The sequence below is a fragment of the Lissotriton helveticus genome, chromosome 8, assembly GCF_964261635.1.
Source record: "Lissotriton helveticus chromosome 8, aLisHel1.1, whole genome shotgun sequence".
In the NCBI taxonomy this organism is placed as follows: Eukaryota; Metazoa; Chordata; class Amphibia; order Caudata; family Salamandridae; genus Lissotriton; species Lissotriton helveticus.
The window spans coordinates 163,823,308-163,849,617 of NC_136069.1; the positions used below are offsets into that span (position 1 = coordinate 163,823,308).

The 26,310-nt window shown below is 44.1% G+C and overlaps 1 protein-coding gene across 1 annotated transcript in view; it reads left to right on the plus strand.

Moving 5' to 3' along the window:
• The window catches only part of DSCAM (DS cell adhesion molecule), a 959,122-nt gene that overhangs the window by 468,762 nt on the left and 464,050 nt on the right, over positions 1–26,310 (plus strand). The window contains exons 4-6 of the mRNA XM_078656818.1: positions 2,749–2,895; positions 4,626–4,904; positions 14,600–14,875. Coding sequence (XP_078512944.1) covers positions 2,749–2,895; positions 4,626–4,904; positions 14,600–14,875 — 702 coding nt within the window. The remainder of the gene's footprint in view (positions 1–2,748; positions 2,896–4,625; positions 4,905–14,599; positions 14,876–26,310) is intronic.

Genomic DNA, 26,310 nt, shown 5'->3' on the forward strand with positions numbered 1-26,310 from the left:
CCTTGAGCCTTATCTGGACATAATTACGGCACCTATGGACCGGGGTTTTTTCATCAAATTTAGACTAGGTACATTACCTCTAAATGATCGCCTCTCTAGATGGAACATGCCTGCGCAGGCTTCACGCTACTGCGCCCTATGTACTAATAGGCCCGAAACTGTGATTCACTTCCTTTTTGAATGTCCAGATTACACCCGTCCAAGATCCCACCGGCTGAAACCACTTTGTAGACAATTGGGTACTCGCCAGCATCTGGTGGCTTTACGGATTTTACTATCTGATACATCCTCTCAGGTCGTTTGTGCTGTATCTAAATTTTTAAAATGGGCTTGGTTGATCCGTTTAAAAAAGACTGTCCTTATCTATTTAATATACTTTTAAATAATTTATTGCTGATCTTATTGCTACCTTGTATTTCTTTTGTTTTTAAATGTACAGTCCTTTGACGATGTGCTGTTTTTATATATTTTGTAATGCTTTTATGATACCTGCATATCGAAATAAAGCTATCAACCAACCAAATATCCTGTGTCCAAATATGGTCAATCAATCAATCAAGCATTTGTAGAGTGCCACAAATCACTCATCTCAAGGCGCCGGAGAAGTATAAGTTGCTTGGAGGAGTTAACATTCAAATAGACAGGCCTTGAATTCCATCCTGAATTGCTGGAGCGACGGTGCGGCCCTGAGGAGCAGGGGGAAGTTGGTCCACGTCTTGGCTGCCAGGTGCGAGAAGCAGCGTCCTTCATTGTTGGTTCGGCGAATCCGTGGTGTGTCTGCGAGGGAGAAGAATTTTTTATTTATTTATTTAGATTTGTAAAGCGCCTTATCACCCAGGGTTCTCTAAGCGCTTGTCAGAGGGTACACACAGGTTCGATGGGGGGGCAGGGCAAAGATGAAGAGCGAAGGTGTCTGGTCGGTTGGTGGAAGGTTAGGCGTCTATTGATGTATGCTGCTCTGCTCATGCTTCATCTTGTCTCTTATGATCAGGTCAAACATACCAGTTTGATTTGCAAAGACAAAAGAGCAGGCACACAATGCCTGGAATCATGAGGTGGGGGTCCTATAAAGCCCCTTAAGGCCTGTCCTCAAGATTTCAGGTATTAGTCAGTATGGCTGTATAAATGGAGGTCTGCTCACCCTAGCATCTCTTTTTGCTAGCAGCCCATTAATTCAGTAGCCATTCATTGTGTAGTAACTAGGGGCAAACTGCAGGGTCAACTCAGCATGGGCATGTTCTGATAGCTAGTAACCGCAGTAACTGACCACCATAACCCCCCTCTCCTCTATTACGCACAGATCGTGGATCCTATCCTTGGCTGATGACCCTGAACAATGTTCTGTTGTCCTGTGCCAGGCCCGCGCCATAGAAATACCCATATACGAACATACAAACATGGTGGCTGCCAGACTGACTGCACCTTGCTTTGTGCTGCACTATCTGCACAACCTGGTTTAACCCGCTGTATTTCTGAGTCAGCACACACTTCTACAGACACTGTAGTTTGGTGGATGGACGCACAGCCCTGGTCTGCACCGTGCACACATGCACACAGGTGTAGACCGGGGCTGTGAGTGCACCATGATGTGGGTCTAGACTTGACCGATTTGTAGTCATTGTCAAAGGATGCACGATGCAAAGTTGGACAGTTCTGATTTGCCAATATGGTAATACATGGATGGAAAGATGTAAAAAAAAAAGTAGTATAATGTTGAAATAATAGATATAATCGTTTCTATAAGCCTAATGAATTTATACATAACCTCTAGGTCAAAAACATTTTTAATCAATGTGAAACATAGGAATTTTGGCTGTTCATATCTTATTTTTGTTTGATTTTTGAAAGGGAATGATCTGAGCCACACAAACAAAAACTAAACTGTGATCCTGAATACCTGTCAATCATATATCAGTGATGAGTGTGTGAAATTGCAGGGCTTTGGTTCAACACGCTGCATGAATTTGCATGAAAACATTCATAAATCTTGTAATGTTTGTGAGGTTTTCTGTTTTTTTAAAAAGATTGTGGCCAAGCATTTGCTTTTATGAATTAAAAATTAAGATAATAAGCAAATCCCAATGCTTTTTCCCCTGGTTTTGGTGGGAAAAGCTGCACATCATTTTTTTTGCCAGGATAATTTTTCTGCAAAAAAGGTTTTGTGGGTGAAACTCGGACATAAATGAACAACGAAAATTACATAAGCTGAATGGAAAAAGTTGTTCTTTAATGGTGTAGATATTCTATAGGTGACTCATTAAAATTGACTGACCTCATAGAACTATTGTTGAATGGTCTTGCACACATGTAGTTTGTGTCAAAAACTCGAAGGACCTAACGGATAAGGTCCCGGGATCTGACCTGATCCATAGCTACCCAAACTGCGGTCATCTGTTAGACTGGAAGTCTGGGCGAAAGGGAGATTGCCGCTGACTAATAATGTGCAGGTAGTTAAAGGTATCTGGAAACAGTTCTGACTCTGTGAAAAAAAATACTAATTACATGTACCAGCATAGGCCTTAATGTTACTTGGGTTCCTAAACCTCTGGTGCATGTGAAGCAAAGTGGCAGATTTAAATCTGGCATTTCTGTCATGCTGACTATAGCTAAAAATGTATATGATTGCTCCTGTGCAAGGCTATTACCTACAAGAGCTGATAAACTGACAATCTGTATTGCATTTGAATTTAACATAACAAATATATGTCATCATGTAATTAAAAACAGTGATTTTGTCTTTCGTTGCAGGATCTAGATTTCTCATCACATCCACTGGAGCCTTGTATATTTTAGATGTACAGAATGAAGATGGGTTGAATAACTATCGATGTAACACACAGCACAGATACACTGGAGAAACGCGACAGAGCAACAGCGCTCGACTTTTTGTATCAGGTGAGTACCTCTGTTTTTTTACTAATTTTCAATGCACCAGATGTAGGTCTCTATGCATTATGAACTCAAATACAATGTAGGGAAAGTGGCCTCCTCCTAACCAAAGACAAGTGCAAGCAATCTTCTACCCAACCAGTAAATAAGGAACCAAACATTGCTTAAAACCATGCGGTTAATAATCTTCTGGACCATAGCCATACAGATCAGAACTCACTGACATCAACTCTCCTTGTTCCTTTCTTCAGTCCTGAATACAGTTCACATCTCAATGTAACATGGTGTACTCTGCATTAGAATATTGGAATGTTGAATGCTCCATTGAAAACAATGGAGTGCTCCGGACTTCTAATGGCTAGTGGAAGCCCAGAGCATCAACATTCCAATATTTAACAAAGACCTCACAGAGCCCGATGGGATTTCAACCCCCTCGGGCTCTGTGAGGCCTTTGTTTTACAAATTAGAACATTCTGCCCGCTAGGGGCCGAATGATCGAATAGCCTTAGAGTCCTACGTAGCGGGCGTTACCGGCCATTAACCCGTTTACTGCAGCGGACATTCCCCCGCGGTGCGGGCGTTCTACGCAGTGGGCGGCGCTGCATCGGCCGTTGGTCGTTCACAGCACCCGGATGGTAGCCGACGCGAGCACGGAACGGGCTAAAGGCCCGCTACCTTGTTGAAGGCCCTCACCTTGGGCTTGGGTCTTTAACGCTGGAGCGGACCTTTAACGGCTGGTAGCCCCTGCTACGGCAGGCTCTAAGGCTATAGTGGAGTCACTTCATAGCCTAAGCAACTACCACCTCACTTCTGCCTGGTTTATGACACATTAATGACGAAGATGCCTGTAGCTACAGGAGCAGAGATATTGAATGAACACCATCTCAAATAAAACTAGGTCATTTCGAAATGGGTAAGAACTAATAGTTCCTCTTTGCTATCTTGCACTAAATTTGGAACTTCTCAGGGTGAAGAAAATTTAAACTGTTAGTACCCGGTTGACAAATTGTTTGCTGTGACGTGCACTTAAAATACTCCTGGTTTACTATTGAATCCCAGAATTAAGCAGGAGTACCCCAAGCCTGACTTATGCCTGAGGTTAGGCATAAGCCAGGAGTACTACGAGAGCAAGATACACCTATTCACAGCAAAATCAGTGTCAACAGACCCTTAGTACTTTACAGCCAACAGAAAAAATGTACTTAAAACTATTGGACATGAATAGCCCATGACAATATTTACATTTAAGTTAGATAAAACGTGAATTGCTACGTGATTATTTCTAAAACTTGTAAAAAGTCTGTGCCCTGCAGAATAGATTCAATGTAGTTTTGTACAAAACAAAAAAATAACAGGTTGCAGGTACAAAACAAAAAAATAACAGGTTGCTGTTGCACACCCTATGATTTTGCCTGTCCTAGGGTTTGCAACCTAAAATGGTTTTGTACATCAGGCCCTATGTCTTTAATGAGAGTCAAAAGTATACACATCATACTGCTTGGTGAGTTGGTTGCTTCGATTTATAACCAATTAGTAGATGATATAACACCTCACTCAAACAACTGAAATATGAAATGTATATTCATTTTTCAATGTTAATTGCACAATGACATTGCAACATTACAATTGTATTAAATTCTAACCCAGGATGATGTGTGCCTACAATAGGTGCGTTGTAACTAATAGTTATAGTACAAGAAGAAGATAGTAACACATATGACATGCTTGCCTTGTAGAGTCTACAAACTCAGGCCCTGCAATCCTTGATGGGTTTGAACATCGCAAAGCCATGGCAGGACAGCGGGTGGAGCTACCCTGCAAAGCATCCGGGCACCCAATACCAAAGTACCGCTGGCTGAAGAATGGGGTTACCCTGGAGCCAGACAGCAGGTTCCAGCAGACGGTCACCGGTCTGCTGATTGAGAACACGCGGCCGTCCGACTCTGGCAACTACGTCTGTGAGGTGTGGAACAGCTATGGGAACGCAGAAGTCATTGGGACGCTATATGTGAAACGTAAGTAGGAAATGTTCTTCAATGGGTTGCATACATCAGGAATCGCAAAATGTCCTCACTCGCTTATGATAGCGAGCGTTCTGTTTTTTTAGAGCAAGAGCTTTTTGGGGTCTCCAAGTTCTGCATGGCAGATGTTGCACTTAGTTGGTTTAGAAAAGTATTACGGGCAACTCGCTCAAAATTTATATTGTTCTTCTGATAGGCATGACTACCATACACCGCCAAAGATGTCCATGATTTATGCACTTGTGTGAGGCATTGTGCGCTTGCAATTGCTCAAGTAACTTTTGATTCTTTCTTCTGATGCCTCTTGCAGACTATTATCCAGGAGACTCTTATGACTGGTGTGTCCTGCTGGACACAGTCTAGTCTTTTAGCAGCCACTCCCACGACGGCTGGTCCTTACACCCACCCCACACCCATCCAACACAGGCGTCACCAGTCAGGTCACCCTGCCGATAGAAGAGCCTGAGTGCACGCACTCGTGGCCAGTTCCAGTTACCACAAACATTGTGTCAGTGTCCTTATTTCCAAAATATGTGGGCTTAGGGCCCGTGACTTTACAGTGACCAACAAGGATGGTTATACCCTCCTTACTAGCTGGAAGGTACGAAGAGGCAGTGAGAAAGTCTACTTACCCTCTCATCCACAAAGTCACTCCTTGTCCACTGCACAGTGTCTGCCGAGCAGCACTCCACCTGGCCATGACTGTCGTAACGTGACTGCCTGATCTCTGTCTGCGACAGGACAGGCAGGGGAGGAAGGGGCGTGGGAAGGAAGGAAGTGGGAGGAAGGTCAGTTAGTTAAGAGGTGAACACGGAGAAATAAAGACGTGATTAAATCACCTCCCTGGCTCCCGTGTTTCCTTGGGGGAGCGCGACACTGGCGACGAAGGTGGGATCCAAACCGAACCCCACACCGCTCAAGACCCCTGCCGCTCGTGAGCGGCCAAAAACGAAGAGCCTGCAGCCCGCGTCGGGAGTGGTGTGTGTTGAGCAAGGAACAAAGCGGAGTGCTCACAGGCCGCCCGATTGCTGCCTGGAGCGGATTCCAGCGTGACGAAGCTGCCCGCTCGAAGGGAGAAATACCCCTGAGGTGAAACGCCACAAACAGATAGAACAGTGGCTGCAAAGGAAAAAAAACGGCGCGAAAATCAAAAAAAAATCGGAGGACGTCAGACGAGTGAGTACGACGGCTGGAAGTGGAGGGGTGAGTCCCAACGATAAAGAATTAGCCCCTTTAGCGTGGTGAACCCCCAAAATATCGTCAGACACCCGACAGAAAGCATTGCAGCTGGAATGTGTAAAGCCTAGTTGGAGCCATGTGTCCTGAACGGCGGCCATCTTGAGGTCAGGCACCGCCCCATAGACTCCCATGTAAAAATTTGTGTCGGCCATTTTGAGGTCAGGCATTTGGGACAAAGTGCTAAATCTACACTGCAGAATCAGAATAGACGAGAATGTCACTACCCAGCTCGTCCAGTGATACAGGAGGAGCACCAGCAACGCAAGCAACTTCAGGAAACCCCCCAGTGACAGCCCCGATGTTTCCCGCAGTCATGGGGGTACCATACCTGAGACCACCAGAGCCTCTAGAACTGACGTCAGGTAGCAGCATGGGACCCAAGTGGAAAAGCTGGTCCGAAGACTTTGAAGACTACATGACTGGGTCACAGGTACAAGACCCCAAACAGAGGCTGATAGCCCTACGAAACCTGGTGGGGAAGGACATAGCACAGATTATTAAGGAACTGCCCAACGCAGCCACCGCCTCATATGATGATGTCAAGGGAGCCCTTGACTGACGATTCCTACACAAATACAATTTAGACTACGAGCGCTACACGTTTAACCTGGCCACGCAGGAGAAAGAAGAGCGAATGTGTGATTTCATTATGCGCATCAGACGGCTAGCCCGCCACTGCGACTTCGATGACTTCAACACCGAGGATGCACTACGACTCCGCATAATTGAAGGATGTCAGTCTGAATCTCTACGTCAGCGACTGCTGAAGAAACACTATACCCTGGAAGAAATTAAAGAAATGACACGACCAGGCGGAAGATCACGCAAAGAAAATGGAGGTCAATAAGACGGACAGGAAAGAACAAGCCTTCAGATTACAAGCCCACAAGGACCAGAAACATCAGACAGATCGCCGCAGATCAAGTAAGCCAACGTATCCCTCATCCTCTCGGAGACCAGGTGCACGCCACAAATCACGTGAACCGCGACACGCTAAATCCAGCAAAGCAACACCTGCATGCTACAGGTGCGGACAAGATTATCCTCACTCAGGACAATGCCCAGCCATCGGACAGCGGTGTCACCGCTGTGGCAGAGAAAACCATTTCGAGACTGCCTGCCACACCCGGCGCTCAGGACGAAGATCATCACGCTCAGGACGAAGATCATCACAATCTCGATCCTCCACACAGCATCATGCACAGCATCATGCACGTGCGGTCACAGGGCGGGAAAGACGCTCGACCAGCTCTTCCCGATCAAGTGACCAATCCCTCAGATCACATCGCTCACGCAGATCAACATCCAGCGAATCCCCGTCACGCACACCGGTGTCACAGGACAGTGACGAATATATCTGCATGGTCTCAGATCCAGACCGCTTACGAAAATACCCGAAACTGGATATCCAGATAGGAAACCACCCCGCGAAGTTCGTTCTGGACTCAGGCGCCTCACTGAACTATATCTGTGCACTAGAATACCAGAGCATGAAACCACATCCTACGCTGGAACCTGCAGCAGTGAGAATATTCACATGGATGTCCCGGAAGCCACTACCGTGCCTTGGCCGTTTCAGCACGACCTTGTCATACAGAGACCGACAGATTCCAGCCTACATTCACGTCGTTGAGGGCCCGGATGTGGCTGATTGCCTACTCAGCTTGCCAACGGCTGAAAGACTGAGACTTGTAGAACTTCTCTATATGACTGAAGATGCCCCGGACATCGTCGCAAAGTTCCCAAACCTTTTCAAAGGACTAGGAAAGTTAAATCACTTCAAGGTCAAGTTACACATTGATGAGCGAGTGACGCCAGTTGCGCAGCATCACAGAAAGGTACCGTTTCATCTGCAACAAGCGGTGGACGATGAACTTCAGGAACTACTCAAAACCGACATCATTGAGCGCACGTCCGGCCCAACTCCGTGGATATCGCCTGTGGTAGTTGTACCAAAAAAGGGACAGAACAACAAGGTGCGCCTGTGCGTCGACATGCGCGCAGCCAACGTAGCGATTGAACGAGAACGTCACCCTGGACCACACATTAGCGACATGATTGCTCGTCTCAACGGAGCCACAATGTTCTCAAAACTTGACCTCAACAAGGGTTATCATCAGCTTGAACTCCACGACAAATCTCGCTACATCACCACATTCACGACTCATCAAGGACTCTTCCGCTATAAACGTCTAAACTTCGGCATATCATCTGCAGCTGAAATTTTCCAGGAGGCCATCAGGCGCGTAATTCAAGGGATCCCAAACGCCTTTAATTACAGCGATGACTTGCTAGTGTTTGGAAAAGATCAAACTGAACACGACACGGCCCTTGACAGAGTATGTCATGCCCTGCTAAATGCAAACCTGACACTAAACGCAGCTAAATTTGAATTCAGCAAATCAACCTGGAAATTCTATGGACACATTTTCTCGAAGGATGGCATGACACCAGACCCTGAAAAAGTCTCGGCTCTTGCAGACACGCCAACACCACAAGATGTGAGCGACCTTCGTTCCTTCCTCGGCATGGCGAGTTACTGTGCTCGATATATTCAGGACTTCGCCACGATCAGCCACCCCCTACGAGAACTCACTCGCCAAGGTCAGCCGTTCGAGTGGACGGAAGCATGCAACCGATCCTTCCACAAGATCAAGAATGCCGTCAGCTCCACAATCAACCTGGCTTACTTTGATGCCAAGAAACGAACTTATCTTACCGTTGACGCCAGCCCGGTGGGCCTTGGCGCCATTCTCGCACAATACCAAGACGACTCTGACCAGCGCCACATCATCGCCTATGCCAGTCGCAGTCTTACTGATACCGAGACTTGGTACTCACAACCTGAGAAGGAGAGCCTAGCAGTGGTTTGGGCGTGCGAACACTTCCATCTCTTTGTCTATGGTAAACACTTTACCATCGTCACTGACCACCAAGCACTCATCACCATCTTCGGCAACCCTAAGGCCAAGATGCCTCCACGTATCGAGCGCTGGGGTCTCCGTCTTCAGGACTACATTTACACCATCGTCCATAAACCCGGGAAGTCGGAAAATCCCGCAGACTATATGTCTCGACACCCCAAGACCACCACCAAAGAGACACACTCCGTTGCTGAAGAATACATACATTTTGTCATTGACACAGCATGTCCTCCCACCGCTCCTCTTGCAGCCATTCAAGAAGCGTGCGTCCAGGATCCCCCTATTCAGGACGTCACAGAATGCATCCGCAGCAACTCTTGGCGCCATGTGAAAGACGATCAGGGCCTGCAGTCGCAGGAGCTCATGGCGTTCAAACACATCCATGACGAACTTTCCATCAGCAGTGACGGTCTCATTTTGAGAGGGGGGAGGATTGTCATTCCTCAAAGACTGAGATAAGGAGTGATTAACATCGCTCATGAAGGCCACCGAGGAATAAGCGCCACCAAGAAGGCTCTACGGGAGCGTGTCTGGTTCCCAACACTAGATCAGATGGTAGAAGCCACTCTCAAACACTGCATCTCGTGTCAGCTGGTAAGCCGTGATGAACCCCCAGCTCCGCTACAGATGTCGAAACTACCTGAAGGTGTATGGCAATAAGTTGCCGTGGACTTCTTCGGACCGCTGAAATCAAGCCAATACATCATCGTCATTATGGACGAATACTCCCGCTTCCCATTTGCACACCTCATATCATCCACCAAGGCAACCGCAGTAATTCCAGTACTTGACGAAACATTCGCAGCCTGGGGCATCCCGCTACGCTTCAAGTCAGACAACGGGCCCCCATTCAATGGCCACGAATTCGCAGATTTTGCAAAACACCTTGATTTCAAGCATCAAAAGATCACACCACTATGGCCTCAAGCCAATGGCATGGTGGAAAGATTCATGGGGACCCTGAAGAAAGCGGTGCAGCAAGCAGAACTGGCCCACAGAGACATTCAACAAGCACTGAATGAAGTGCTGAGGGCATACCGCACCACGCCTCATAGCACTACAGACCAATGTCCAGCCACCCTAATGCTAGGAAGAGTTCCGCGAACCCGACTACCCACTCTGGGTGATGCGAGCCAGTCCCGAGCTCCAAACATTGATCATGAAACACTGGTTGACATTGATCATGGGAAGAAACTGAAAATGAAGACATACGCTGACCAACGCAGGCACGCGAGGCCTGCCGATATCCAGGAAGGAGACTGGGTGATAGTCCGACGTGATCGAAGGACAAAAGCAGACAGTCGCTACCTCGCCCATCCTTTAAAAGTCAGCCGCCGGAAAGGAACCATGATCACCGCGCAAGGTGACCACAAGCGAATTACCCGGAACATTTCACACTTCAAGAAGTGTAACCCTCAAGAAATACATGACCGTCATCACTGGGAGTCCTCTACTGACTCCGGAAGCCAAAGCAGAAGCAGTGATCGCAGCCAGTCCAGTCCAGCGAGACAAGACCATCCCACACACCACCAAACCAGGACACCAGAACCATCTGAACGACCTACACGACAAACTCGACGGCCAGAACGTCTCATTGAAGTAATGTAAGACAGAGTAAGACTTTATACAAAAGGGGGAGATGTCGTAATGTGACTGCCTGATCTCTATCTGCGACAGGACAGGCAGGGGAGGAAGGGGCGTGGGGAAGGAAGGAAGTGGGAGGAAGGTCAGTTAGTTACGAGGTGAACACGGAGAAATAAAGACGTGTTTATATCACCTCCCTGGCTCCCATGTTTCCTTTGGGGAGCGCGACAATGATGTGTGAGTGTTTCATGACAGATGTAAGGTCTGCTAACTCAGGCAGAGCCCAGAGATCTATGATTGTCATTGAGCTTTTTCCAATCCCCTCCACCCCCGTCCCCATTGCCATTGACCCCCTGCCAAAGCTCCAGATGACAAGGTGCCACCTCAAGTTGTAAAGAAATAATAAAACATGAAACTGGATAAACCTGATGTAGATCAATAAGAGGTAGAGCAGTCTAAGGAAGATGTGGAAGTGTCTGTAGTAATTGATTTGGAACTGATTGAACTGAGTGTGGGGAGCAAATACACTAACTCATAAGTTTCATAAATGTAAAGAGCTTCTACATTTTTGTGATAGCAGCAGATTCCACGCCCAATATAGTGTAAAACTAGGAACTTGTGCAAGGATTCCACAGAAGTGCTATGTGAGATATGTCCAGATTTGGATTTATGTGTCTGCTGAATTAAATAGTCCCAGGAGCCACCATGAGGCTGTGTTATTTTTACAAAAATGTACATAATATCCATTTTAAAGCAGTAGTGTCCAACATAGATCAATAGTATTCTCGGGGCCTCAGGATACCCTTCTAAAATACATTTCACTAAAGTTAATCTAAAGGGAAAACTTTTCCTAGTCAGTAGTACAGATCTTGCCATCTTGAAACTCCAGTGTTCTACTGTGAATATCCCTGTGTTTAAATATTGGCAGGAAAAGTTGTAGGATATCTTTGCAGCATGTGGCCATTATAGAGCTAGAGGATGCTCCTGTGGCATTCACAATAAATGTGTTATATTTCATATGTATTTTTTTACAAGCTGACTATTATATGTTTCAAGGAGTTTCTGGGAATTTGTGAAAGCCAATAATCTGCATTATGGTTTGCAGATTTTCAGTAATGGGCGAACAACTCCTGTGGTTCTTGTGAGTAATTGTGGGTGGGGGGAATGGCCAATTGTGTGAGGTGTTTAGAGTTAACAGTGAGTGCAGTTTATGATTGTGTTTTACATCCAACACGCTGTGCCCATGATGTACTTTTAGTCTCCAGATTGGAATGCACACACCGGAGGAAATGTTTAACCCAAACCTTCTTTCCAAGTCTTTACTATAGTTAAGACAGCTGTGTTAGGGCCATAATGTAGAGTCTAGATTTCCAATGGCAGAATGGCCATTTGAAATTGTCTCAGTTAGTGGGGGTCAACAGTTTTATAGAGGTTTCTTCCAGAAAATGTTGTTAATCTGAAGTATCAGAGCATCACCAAAGGTTGGAAGATGACTTTTTCGAGTGTCCAAGTTAGTCATAGCATTTGTTTAGTGATTTCAGCTCCTCCTATAAGAACAGCCCAAATTTCAAGTTGCGTCATAAGGATAATTCCAAAAAAAGGACTCATGATCATACCTGTAATGAAGAGGTCTGTGGCCTGGTAGAGAAGAGAGACAGATTGGTGGCTTAAAGAGATATTTAATCACAAAAAGGAGCACCAGGGGGTAAGTAGTCAGGTCGACCCCACTCAACAGCAGTCTACCACAAAAAGACCTGACATACTCAGAACAGTGAATTGGAATTCAAAGACAAAGGGCGCATGCTCATCAAAAAGCTACCCTTACTGAACAGCCCTTACTTGCCTGTATGTCCCACTGTTCAAAATTTCAACTAAAAACTGTCATGTACCACAGTTCACAACAAGCCTTTAAAGAGGAAAACCTACTACCACCAAAACCATATGACCTTATGTGAAAAATGTGTGAAAAGGTGAGAAAGTACCTCTCGTTAGTAACACCAAGGGGGGGGGGGGCTGCTGGCATACGTTTATCACTGTGCCCACACTATCTTCATCGGTAACTTTCTAGACGAAAGAAAATGTGAAAGTAAAGAAATTCCTCCGAGGTGATACATCAAAGAAACAAAATCAGTGAAAGACGGCACTGCTAGTGCAAAAATCACTGAGGGCCATATGTATCAGGCAAATTAGCTTTGGCAAAGGCCGAAATTCGCAGAATTTCGGCCTTTGCGAATGCTAATTTGCTAAATGGAATATATGAAACATTTTCGCAGCAAAATAAGGAATCGCAAAATTTGCCATTCCTTATTTTGTGATTGCACTTAAGGAATCGCAAATTGTGCGATTCCTTAAATGCAATGTATCAAATAAAAATTAATGCAAAATGCCTCCTGGCCCATAGAAATGAATGGGAAATTTGCGATTAGCAATTTGCTAATCGCAATTTAGGAATGTTAAGGAATCGCTAAAAAGAAGCGATTTCCTACATACATACCGTTTTGCGATTTCTAAATAGCGATTCCTTAAAAATCGCTATTTAGAAATCGCAAATGGTGAGGATGATACATATGGCCCTGTGTGCCCACCAGGTCCCAAAAACAATAAAGTGAGGAGATGCAATTCTCAAAGTTAAAATGGGGTACCGATCACTTGCACAGGAAATATTTATTATATGCAGTGAGCGTCCACAAATAAAAACGGCATCTATTTGGCCATTCACAAATATTCAGGCCAACATGTTTTGTTGCCACTCTTTCGGTGCTCCTCCTAAGGGCATGTTTGCTTTGCACCCGCATCTGTAATACTGCACGGACTCAGAAGCAAAGGTAATACCTAGTGCCCAAGGGGCATAAAAAGTGGGCACACATACTCATTGTGCCCCGAGGCACTATGTGTAATAGGGCTGCATGCAGCCATGTGTCTGTTATCCATATGCCTCTGTTGTCCCATTTGTCAGCCATATCAGGATATGCTCAAAGTCAGCTCACTCCTTATTCAAGTAACGATATCCCTGAGGGTGACTCTCTTCTTCCCTCTATCCGCTCTGCAGCGGAGATCCAGATACCCCCAAGTAGTGCCACGTCGTTGTTAGAAACCAGGATGGCAGATCCTAACTCTTGTGATATAGAAGACCAACATTAATTTTCTGAGACCTAGGACGGAATAAGGTCGGTCTAGGGATTCCAGTGCTGCCAATTACAGCAGTTACTGGCTGGCAGGAACACCATAAGAGTATTGTGTTTTTCGCATTATACCTGCTTGGTTGAAGAACTCAAAACAGGGAAAATGTCCAGGTGGAATACCGCTCATAAATGAGGACTAACACTCGGTTCTTAAAGACGATATCTGAACGTTGTTCCTCCTTACCAAGGAAAGGCTTGTGATTGTCTGGTATTGCCATAATCAGAAGTACAAATACACACTGGAACCGTATTCTTCACTACTTAGAAATGGGCCTTTCAAGTCTAGACAATGTGAAAATAAAACCTTGACCTAGCCAGCCCTCATGCACACTTTTTACTCAATCCATTATAGAAGCACCTGCTGGTCAACTTTATACAAGACAGTTGAACTATATGAAGTGAGGAGTACTGGCCACCTTAATCTCAAGAAAGAAATTCAGCAAGAGAACAGAAGTTAGTTCCTTTTTCAATTAGGCACTGAAATAACCATTATAAGTACACCATGTAGTGAACCATGCTCTCAGTAACTGGCAAGTTTCAACGTCCTTCTACATCTAGCTTTGGGTAACTACTAGCAATGGCATGGTGTACAATATACACAGAGGAGTAAATTAGATATTTAAACCATTTAGTTTAATTGGTTAATTGGTGTAAATATCTAATTGATGGTGATGTGTCAGTTGATGAGTTCACTCCATTGGGGGCTGCACACACAACCACACTCTGGTCTTGACAAATGATATCTTTTGCCCATTTGCAGAGCCGCTCAAAGCCACCATCAGTCCGCGGAAAGTGAAGAGCAGTGTTGGGAGCCAGGTGTCCTTGTTCTGCAGTGTAACTGGAGCTGAGGACCATGAGATCTCCTGGTATAGGAATGGAGAGATTATCACCCCTGGCAACAATGTGAGGATCATCGGGATAGACCATGACAACCTTATCATGGACGGCATGGTAAAGAGCGACAGTGGTGCCTACCAGTGCTTTGCCCGCAAGGACAAGATGTCAGCCCAAGACTATGTCCAGGTGATACTGGAAGGTGAGTGTCATTGAAACAGTGCTGTATATAACCATACTGTGCAATTCACCCGAACTGAACAAACTAGCCCATATTATCTAGAAAATATCCAAGGTGTTTATAGCTTAGATCACCAGGGTACCCAACAGAGTACAGAAACTAGAAGCCTATTGAACTCTGATCCAAGGTTTTACATCATCCTTATCCCAGCTGCTCACACATACCCTGTCCTCTGCCTTTAGAAATCATGACCAGTTAAAAGCTGTAATCTTACCATCAGGGTCATGAAATTACACATGATCTGAGTTATTTCCCTCTGTGTCTCAAGCCACACGTAATGAAACAAAAGGTTTTTTATGGTTAAATATTTTCCTTGCACTATTATCCCTTCTTTTGGAATTCTTTAACGACCCTGATGATAGAGAATATGTATTTGCTATCTGATAAAAGTCTAGCCTTTGAGGAACAAATAGTGCGTGCCTTCATCAATGAGACTTTTTTCAGATGGCTCAGTTCACAATATGCACTTATAATTATGGTTATGACACCCACTGATATTAGGGCTGACCAGAGAAGATGAGGAGGAGGCGAGTATGAACAAGGGTCAATGTACCCATCTTTCAAACTGCTTGGTTACTATGCCTTGGTGTATACTACAAACATTTTATTTAATGATTTTTATTACAAGATCATGGCAGACAGCTAAACCTACTAGGCCTTCCGAAGATAGCTAGAATTATTACAGTGCAAATCTTCGACTCCAATGCTTAGTCAAAAAGGATAGCCAACATCAAAACCTTTCCCATAAAGGTAACTTGGGAGATTGTATGTAGCAACATATCTGATTTCAGGGTTTGACCTGGTGCAAAACCAATTCAGCCCCAATGGCTAATTGGCTTAATAATAGTGTTATTAGTAAATAAATCAGGCCTACTGCCTTTGACGTTAGGTTTCCCAATAAAAATATCACACCTACGGCATCTGAAATACCTCTTCCGAGTGAACCGTTCGGGCCTATTGCGGTTATTGTTGGTTTGCCATCATAACAACCTGTAAGCTTTAAAAAAAAGTAATAGCAATCCACCCTAAAACACCTGTTGACTTTGATATATGTTTTTAACAATCAATATCACAGACCGACTGCTTTTATCATAACTTTCATAAAGAACAATCATGTCTATAACCTTTATCAGCGGCTTATTCCTATACCCAGCTCAGTCCTACTGTGTTGGGCATACCCTTTCCCACAAGGCACCCATCAGGTGTACCATAATAATATTACATATATGTAAAACAATATAAAATCCCTCCTAAAAGAACCTGATAAGAAATACCATAGTGCAAATCATCTATCCACATGGCTTGATTGGGTGGGTCACCAACACCAAAACACTGGCCTACTATTGAAATATGTGAGATTCAATGCAAAAAAATACCTGCCTACGGGTTTTAGCATAGTGTAATAGTAATCCACCCTTAAAACCCAGCTGCCTTTAACTCATGGTTTACACAATAAGTAAGTCAGGCTTACTTGCTTTGTCATATTATTTTCATTATAAATAGATCACACGTAGGAAATCTGACATAGCTTTTCCATAGTGACTCGATAAGGCTTATTGCCTTTAACATTGGCTTAACACTATAATAAACACAACCTTACTGAAGTACATATAAAATAGTAAACATCATGCATCCAGTTCTAAAATTACAAAAGAATTATACAATTACAGCTGGCCAAACAATATATAGCCACTCTCAATAGGGCCAATCAAGAATCATCACAGATGAAATCAAATCTACTACTACCAAGAGTGCTTTAACAAAGACTTTAACAAATGTTTTTCCCATTAATTAAGTCAGGTCTATTGCCTTTGTTCTAACTTTTGATAATAAACAGACCAGACCGGTGGCATGTGGCACAGCCTTTCCTAGTGCACAACAAGTCCTATAGCTGTTATTGTTGTCATGTCAGCATAAGCAACTCATGCCTACTGTACTGAGTCATACAATTACAAATGTATACAAAATTACAGCTGGAAAATCAAAATACTCTCTCTCTTAAGAAGGCCTAAAAAGTATTCTCACAGTGCAAATCTCCTGTTCCCACGGTTTGTCAGAGAGGATAACTAACACCGAAAGCACTGCCTATCATGGAATCTGTGAAATTCCAGGTAACAAAATACACATATTTAGGCTGTAATACAGAGTGAAAACAATCTACTCTTAAATGCCTATTGACTGAAACATATGTGTTTCACTATAAGCAGCTCAGACCTACTGGCTTTGTGATAACATTTCATAATACATAAATCAAACCAATAAAATGTAGCCTAACTCTTCCCAATGAAGTTGTAAGTTCTATAGCCTCCACCATTATCTTGGCACCATAATCAACACAGTCCTATATAAGTGCATAAACTGGCAACCATCATACACACAGTAATACAATTACAAATATGTTGTTGAAAAATACAGTTTGGAAAATAATATAGATCTGCTCTGAATATGGCTTAACAAGAGTCATCACAGTTAACACTCCCAGGGTTAGTTAAAGTGGGTGGCCAACACCAAAAACCTTGCTTACTACAAATAATCTGTGAGATTACATGTAACATACCATATGTGTGTAGTCTGTAACACAAAGTGTGTTAACCACTTCCATGCTCATGATGAGCCCAGTTCGTCATGAGTCACAGTGGAGCTGTGCTCAAGACGAGCTGGGCTCGTAATAACTGCCGAGGTCCGCACACGCGCGATTGATTACCCACCTGTGCAGGCGAATTAATCAGTGGGAGGAGTTGTGACGAGCCCAGCTCATCATGAGCACAGTTCCACTGTGACTCATGATGAGCTGAACTCGTCACGAGCACCGCGGCGCCGCAGCACCCTCTACCCCCCCGCACCATGGGGGAATTATCCCCGCAGCCAAGGGGTTAAAAAAAACTAGGTCTAATGCCTTTGTCATAACATTTCATAAGAAGCAGATCTGGCCTGTGGCTTCAGAAGCAACTTTTCCCAGTGCGCACATTAGGCCTATAGCTTGTCACCATAGCCAAGCCAGGCCTACTATTTTGATTGTAAACTTTCCTTAAAGGAAACCATTGTCCAAACAGTCATAAAATTACAAAGGAATACAACATTACTGTTAGCTAAGAAAAACTCTTCTGGGATGGCCTATTGAGTATTGTCACAGCTCAACCATTCTGTAGCCGTAGTTTGTCAGAAAGGGTAACCCACACCAAAACCATTGCTTACTAGAGTACTCTGATATTTCATGCATCAAAATCCTTCTCTGTTTCATACAGAAAAATAACAATCCACCTTTAAATGGATTGATGTTAACATATGCTGTACACAATAAATACATTAGGGCTACACGCTCATTGGGGGAAATTTGACCGTGAGTCTCTGCTCCCCCGACCCACACTCTCTAATTTCCAGGCAGAAATAACTGATGCAGCACAAGAAAAAGCTAACCCAAGATGAGCACCACTCAGTACGCAGAGCACTCATACAGCACCTACAGGGGTCCGATGCTTCCGAAGACCAGAATTTCAATTAGCCCCCATGAGTAGCCCACGGCAGATGGTCCCAGAGGGTGTCCATCAGATGGTAAGCTTGGATTTAGGGACGTGCTTGCTGAATAGCCCGGTAGGCGTGACTGACAACATTAACATTTTCCCTTCGAATTTGGCCATGGGGAGCACCCACACACCCGATTATTCACTCTAACTGTCCGGCCGTTGATTCCACGATCCAGTGTATAGAGACTTTCCCATGGAAACCATGGTGGATGTAAACACCCATCACTCTACCTCCTCCCAGGTTGAATGCTCCCTCGCTCCCAGGGTCCCATCTTTGGCAGGCCATCACATATCCACACAGGATACACACATGCTGCTCTGAGGCCCCAATGCCTCGCTCATGCTAAAATTCCCGAGCTTTAATGTTAGAGGTCTCAATGCCCCTGCGAAATGTTTGGCCCTTCTCTTTTTCTTGCAGGACTCTAATTGTGATATCATATTCCTCCAAGAGAGACACTTCTTTAAGAAAGACTGGAAGAGACTGCGGTCCTTCTGGTTTGACAGACAGCACCTGTCCTCAGGACCCAGCAAGAAGGAATGGAGTGGAAATTTTGCTGGCCAGCACCTTCCCTTGACCAGGTCACACATACCCAAGCAGAACTCCCAGGGAGGCTCCTTTCACAACGACTTTCAATGGACACTTTTACACCACCCATGCTGTATGTGCCCAATGACCATCAGGAGGCCTTGCTACTTAAAGCATTAGGCCTAGTGGCTGCAATTACAGACCAGGATATGGTGATAGGGAGAAACTTTAATTTAGCTTACAGCAATGCCCAAGATAGGTCAGACAAGAACATTCAGATGCGGGGCAGAAGTGATTGAGGGGCATAGACCTTACAGATGCGTGGCGCCATGCACACCCTTCATCAAACTGCTACACCTAATTAGTAGGCCTCTCATCAGACCTATGCTGGAATTTGACTATTTTCATATCTGCCCTTGCATTCTGGTAGCCATAGGCAAGATAGACATAGATGCGGCAGCACTGCAGGTCACACCCACATCACGATCTTCTTTCATATGCCTTTTTAAGCCACCCTTGACCGACAATTGTGCCTTAACAATAAACTACTAACATATGAATAAATGGCAAATTATATTAAGGAAGTCATCCAACATTTCCTCCTCTCCAACAACACGCCAACCTCTTCCAGTGTCCTCCTTTGGGAAACACTGAAGGTAGTATTATGAGGGACCCTTATAGCTATCTTCTCAAGACTCAATAGGAAGAGATGAGATAAGAAACTTGGCAAGGGGAACCTCAGTGCCAACAACACCTGCTGGTGAAACTGCGGCCAAACGGACACACTCACCCCCCTCCTCTGCAGATGCCCTAATCTTAAGAGATAATGGGAGGAGGTCCTTAAAGACATTGATGGCATCTTTGACATAGACATCCCCTGTTTCCCAAGTCACACTCTCCTGGGTCTCCCTGACCAGCTAATTTATCCTCTCTGGTTGGACAGGGGAAAAGCTATGACAATGGTCTTATGTGCTGCATGGCAAGTCATCACATCTAGATTGGGCATAGACATCACGCCAACCCTCTCGAATTGGCTACACAAACTATGGAAAAACGTACGCCTCCCTCGAACGCAAACTGCCCTGCTTCGATAAATTGTAGGGCCCATGTATTTGATTCCTTGTCCGGGCCTATCAAGAACTTACTTGTCCCCGTTACCTTAGGATGCTTCGATTGACGGCAGGCAAGAATCAACACACCAGCTTATCAGACTTGGCTCATATCGAAAGGGTCGCTCAACTTGTGGGCAAATTCTACTCTATCCTGCGGCTCCTAAGAGGCTATTGAGACCCTGTTCCCTTCCCTCTCTTCTTTCCTTCTCTACCCGCCCCCTGGTTTGCAAGGTCATGAACCTCCCAATACACTCCTTCCTGATCTGATTCCCATTGCCTCCTCCTGAGTCCACCCTACCCTAATGTTTTTCCTCACCGGGTGAGTGTATGTGTTCTAAAAAGTACCAATAAAAGAGAGTTGAACCATACAAATTCCAATCTGAACTCATCCCCTATCAGTAATTAAAGAGCTCCGAATATAAAGCAACTAATTTGTGCAATTTAAACTGCAAATTAATATTTTTGGAATAAATATTTACACGAGCTGGTTCCATTGTGTGAACATGTCAACATGAGCATGCGGTAAAGTGCATATTGTGATACTCAGCATATAGTTACCGACTTTTATGTGCATTCAAAAATCAGCTCGCAGTCTGGCAGGTAATGCAGTTGCAGCGTTAGTCCTTTTCAGGTTTTACGTGTTTGAGAACTTGCGTCATTCGTGGCAAACATATTGTACTTCATACTTACTGTAAGGAGCTTTAGTTCAGCCTGCTTCAGCTACTGGCATCTTTGGCTCAGGAGCCAAAGAAACCCTGTGGGATTAGCCCACCGGAGTATTATAATGCCACCCTCAGTATACTGGTGGTTTAGGTTTATCCTTCCTCCACAACTGGCATGCAAGAGGGACTATTTCACATCTGAAAAGTACACTCTTCCATGTACATATGTATCTCATCCATACATTGCAGACACAAAGCAATTCTTGTAAATAGTTTTGAACTGCGAAAGCTTCTTTTTATTATTTTTGTCAGCTCTTGTTTGCAAGCCTCAAACCTTTTGGCTTAACTGAACCATCTAAAGGTTATACAAACAGAAAAAAGCCCCATTGTTCAGCAAATATTTGGGAACTGTAAAGGCGAGATGGATTTCTCACATGTGTTACTCTGACTTAAATTTCATTTAAAAATAACCTTTAATCTCTAATAGGCATAAAAGTATTCATAAACTGACCAGACACTTCTCATCATATGGCTTCAACAGTGGTAAATTGGGCTAAGTGTCTCATTAAGGAAATGTCTCGCGGATTAATAGTCTGTCACATTGCATTTTCAGATTTTTAATATAGACAGAGAGTGATAACCATTTAAATATTATGTTTCTTAATATGTCCTGGTAAACAACGAGGCTACATTTTAACCCGTCTTTAATGGCACAGTGTAGAATTAAACTGACAAATGCAGCAACATTTAAAATAGTTGAATAACACTGTTTTGAATATAAACTTTTTGCTTTATTCATATCATGCACTGGTTAGATTTAATTAAAATAAAATTCAGGTTAGAGTTGGATCCCTATGTTTCATTTGAAAGAAGAATATATAGATTTGTCTTTAAGGTACGGCTTTAGAATTTGAAAAATATAAAAAGTCCCTTAAGTGTTTGAAACAATTGTGGGGCTTGTGAATTCTGATGTGGAAAACAGACACTTTGACCCTCAATCTAAAATGACCGGTAAACTCGATTCAGGCGCCAATGGGATTTTGCACTTGAATCAAGAATCAACATTTGTTATTCAGTGCCAAGATTCTCTTTCTGGGTGAATGTGCGCTTTACAAATGCACATGTTATGTTTATGTTATGTTGTAAGATTTCATCTGTTATATTAATATGCACTTTTGCCCTGCCTTGCACAAATTGTTAATCTGGGGTAATTTAGGGAGAGAAAATACTGCACTTTCCATGCTATAGAACCCAGAGAGGCGGAAATCATGCAGTGTTACCGCATTCTGTGGTGTGGTATGGGAAGGTAATTCTGCACCCAGTAAATACTGCACCCAGGAGAATCGATATTACCTCAAAGAATAGCAAACATCTCTGAATAAGCCCTAAATAGGCAGTCAGTGAAAGCTCAGGGCATATTCATCTCATGTATCCAGGGACAGGCACCACCATGGACTTCTACTCACCTAATGCACTCATGATTTCAATAGGTCAATATGACTGGACCTTCCTTCAGACAACTCATAGACGTCCATTGAGGTACATTGATGATCAATGCCATTTCCAGTGCCCGGGACACCATTTGCAGAGCATTAACACATGTATGAATGGATCAGTGGAAAACATCTGGAAGGTAGAAGGAGACTGGACAGCTTTTAGGGATTTGAAAGTTGAAGAATCCTTTACCCTGCGGACATACATGGTTTGCAGTGGAAGAGCCATACTATTCCTGATACTTTGACCAGTTCTTCAAACATTTTGATGCGAGACCCCCGTCAAATGTTTTTAGGTGAAAGGACCACCTCCTGATGAAAGTTTCTAGAACCTAGTACTCCTTATCGTTGACCACCATAAATGTTCTCCAAAGAAACGGTCAGTCTGTGGCTGCACCTCATTAGTACCAGTTTGACACCCAAATATAGCGATAAACAATAAAAAAAGGTGACCAGTAAAGCTTTACAAAGGGCCTTCTACTGAGCAGCAACACCTGGTGCTGCATTTTAGTAACTTTTGAACCTCATGAGTAAAAAAAATCTTTTTTTGTTACAATCAACAGATTATGCAGCAGATGATGGATTATATGGCAAATGCGGCAAATCTATAATTATGCTAAAATTGTTGTGACTGTACAATCACATAATTCCAGTAGCCCTTGGTATAATAACTGTAATGCCTGGGCTGCAACTTTATTGCACTCCATCCTAGGAAAACCATACTATATTTCATGGGATGCGGACAGCTTTGCATTTACAGCTGCATGTAACTGTAGGTAGCTGAACACCATTCATCATAATTAAAACATACCATTTACAGTCATTAATGATGAACTGTAAGGTCTGAGTAGTATGCTTTAATTCCAGGGTAGGAAGCGATCCCTTAATCTTCCTTCATACTGTTTTTCTAAAAAGGTTTTTATTTTTAACATTATGAAAACAGATGCTTCTATTTGAGCAAAAACTGCCCCCTGGTTATATTAGTTTGCTGCTGTTGTTGACTTCAGTCATGTTTTGGGGGGCTGGAGGGCCTTGAGAGTCGGAACAAGGGGGCTGGGTCAAAGGTGTGGCTAAAAACAAAATATTCTACATGTTTTTTTAGGCCTTTCACCATCAGTAAGCTACATATAAAATAACGGGCAGTTTCAATGAATAATAAATAAATAAATAAAGTTGTTAGTGGGAAATGCACTATAGTACATTCTAAAACCTCTATCAGATAATGCAGTACAAAGGTCCGTGTGAAACCAGAGAGCCACAGAATTATAGCATGGTTGCTGCAGTGGAAAATGGTGACTTGTGTATTTTTAGTGCTGAGGTCACAGCCTGTGACAGAAAGCACTGTGAAAATTAAGTGTTTGTTTGTTTTATACTTGCATTGCACACAGTATAAGATAGACTGTGACAAAATGCGCAAAATATTTTACGTTAAAATGGTTCTTCCGAATAAATTTCTCTGGCATGATGGGGCCGTGCGAGTGGCGTTAGGCACATGCACGCAGTCAACCTATTGTGGTGGTATAGCCGTGGCGGACATCTATGCCTACTATGTGGCCTCCCACCTACGGGTGGTCAATGAACGGTGGTACAACCCACCATCGAACCCAACATACGTAGTGGATAACGTGGCAAAAGGGAATATACCACTCCTCCAACTCCTATATAGTTCACAGAACTTAGACTTTCTACCTCCCACCAGCAGCACAGTCATCCGTCTATGGCGGGCCACGGTTCGACAGATGGGATGGCATGGCCGCCTGACCCAGATGACCCCGCTGTGGGATGGTACACTGTTGAGCCCGGTAATGGTACTTGCGGGATTCTGCGGGTGAGACACGGTGGGCTAGAGGTGTTTCTCTCCAGTCATGGGTGTCTTGGAATGGAAATCGTGGAGGTATCTATGTGCATGTATTTGGGCTCTCCTAAGCTCCAAGTGTTAGATGTGATGGTTGAAAGAGGCACATGGAGCCTTCTTCAAAAGTAACCTTAAAATCTCTACCTTCATCACTTTAACCTCAATTTCAGTCTGTTATCAAATACCTAACATCCACGTAATGGGTCCTGACTTTGCGAAAGAGATTGAGGGAAACCAAGGTCTTCCTTGGTCTCCCCCTTTAACTCCTTATAGCTCCTTAAGTCCTCAACTTCTCCCTATACAACCCTCAAGTTACTGCTCAACTTCCTTTGACTGTCTCCTTTAAATATTGCTGACAAGAGTATACACCAAATCAGCATCGCTCACTCCAAACTTAACCAAGGCTATTTACCTCTTAACTCTTAACCATATTAGATTGCAAGCCCCCTATGCCTTCACAATCCACAAATTGCCCTCCAGGTTCATGTTAGTCTTTTGTTAGCCCACCACTGTTGACATGTTTTGCAATTAAACTGGCATAGTTGACTTTTTTGTATTCCACCTGAAATGTGTAAGTGAATGGCTCCTTTCTCCACTCACTTGTGGATCAAATTGTGAAACAACCATGCAGCAACAGAGGCCCACCCAGTGTGTCAAAAGCAAAATTAAATGTATCTTTGCATTTTCAATTCACTTTTGAAGTCAGCTGTAAATGTGCATTCAAAAGTAATTGACAGCTGCCGAGTGTTAAACTCCATAAAATAGAATGGTGCACTGACCTTCCTATCAAAAATGGACCTGGAGCCATGCCTGTGCAAGTAGTATTTTAAAAGTGAAATATTTAGTTTAACCACTTTTCAATTAAATTGGGTTAAGCAATTGTTAGTAAGTAATTAAGGAAAATATAAATCAATGAAAACATTATATTTTCTTTACTTTCATGACTGAAATGACTTTTGTAGGGTTGTCAAATTTGTGCCTCGAATTTCCATACAGCTAAAACTCCTGGGGCTTAGGGCCTAGACTGCATGTGAAACTGTTACCCACACTTACCTTGACCTTGGTGTCACACTTGCCTGGTGTGTCTGCATAGGCCTACTACTGTCCCTGTTAATGTGAGCTCACTGACCTGACTTCTTAAATAGATGGGTGCCCCAATCATGCCCCGATAGTAAGCAGTTGGCTGCTATCCTGGGTAAATCACATCAAGTGGTGGCGGCATCATGCTGCGTTTAGTGAATCCACAGTCTGGCCAGCCCTCTTTCTGTGTCTCAAGGATAGGGTGTTCTACTGACCAGTCTCATGTAAAGTTCTGCTGTGATGTCAAACCTGGCTTTGACTTCCTGTGTGCCTGCGGAGTGCGTGAGTGTGTGCAGTGCCTGTGTAGCACCCATGTGGTAGTAGGACTGTGTGTTGTGTGAGTCTAAGTGCTGTGGCCAGCGGGACCATTGTGGATGCCCTGGTTTAGCACTGCACAGGATGGAGGATGAGGACCGCTTCTCCCAGGCAGTAGAAGTGTTCAGTCTGCATTCCTGTGAGGTGCATGGACACAGGGCTCCTTTTATAAAGGCCATTGTATCCTTGTTGTATTGTATTTGACATTTGTAGAGCGCATGGCTTCCCGAAGGCATCCCAGCGCTGCAAAGGAATACTGGTTAGTTCTTTCTGAGCACTGCTATTTGTTTCTAGGCGGGTCCTGCCCCTTTGTCTGTCTCTAATTACTACTTTTGGAAGGGTGATGACAGCCAGAGGCATAGCAAACTCACACGTCATTATGCACTTGTTTGGGTTCTCCTGCAAGGAGCCAGTCCCACTGCTATCTGCTATGAGAACCACCACTTTGCACATGGGAAGGATCTAGAGATGTCTGAAAATGACGTTTGAAAATGAACTAATCCAAAGTGGTACTGAAGCCTAGCCGATGGATCTGGACAACGGGCAAATAAATTAGGATCAAATCCACCCCACTTTGTTCCAATCCCAAGTTCTTTTTGGCCAAGGAAGTGAGTGCTGTGCAACCAGGGCTGGTGTATGCCAGACAGCTAGTCTCCCAGAGGAAAGAATACATCACCTGACTCCTATACTTTTTGCTGGAGGAGTAGAGGGTCTGCCTGAAGTGCCTAGAAGCCTGCCTGCTGAGTGAGAGAGAGTGTGGTTGGCCCTTCAAGAGCAGAGACTGTCCTGGAGGAGAAGCTAGTGTGTTCCCGGCAGGAGGAGCACAGGG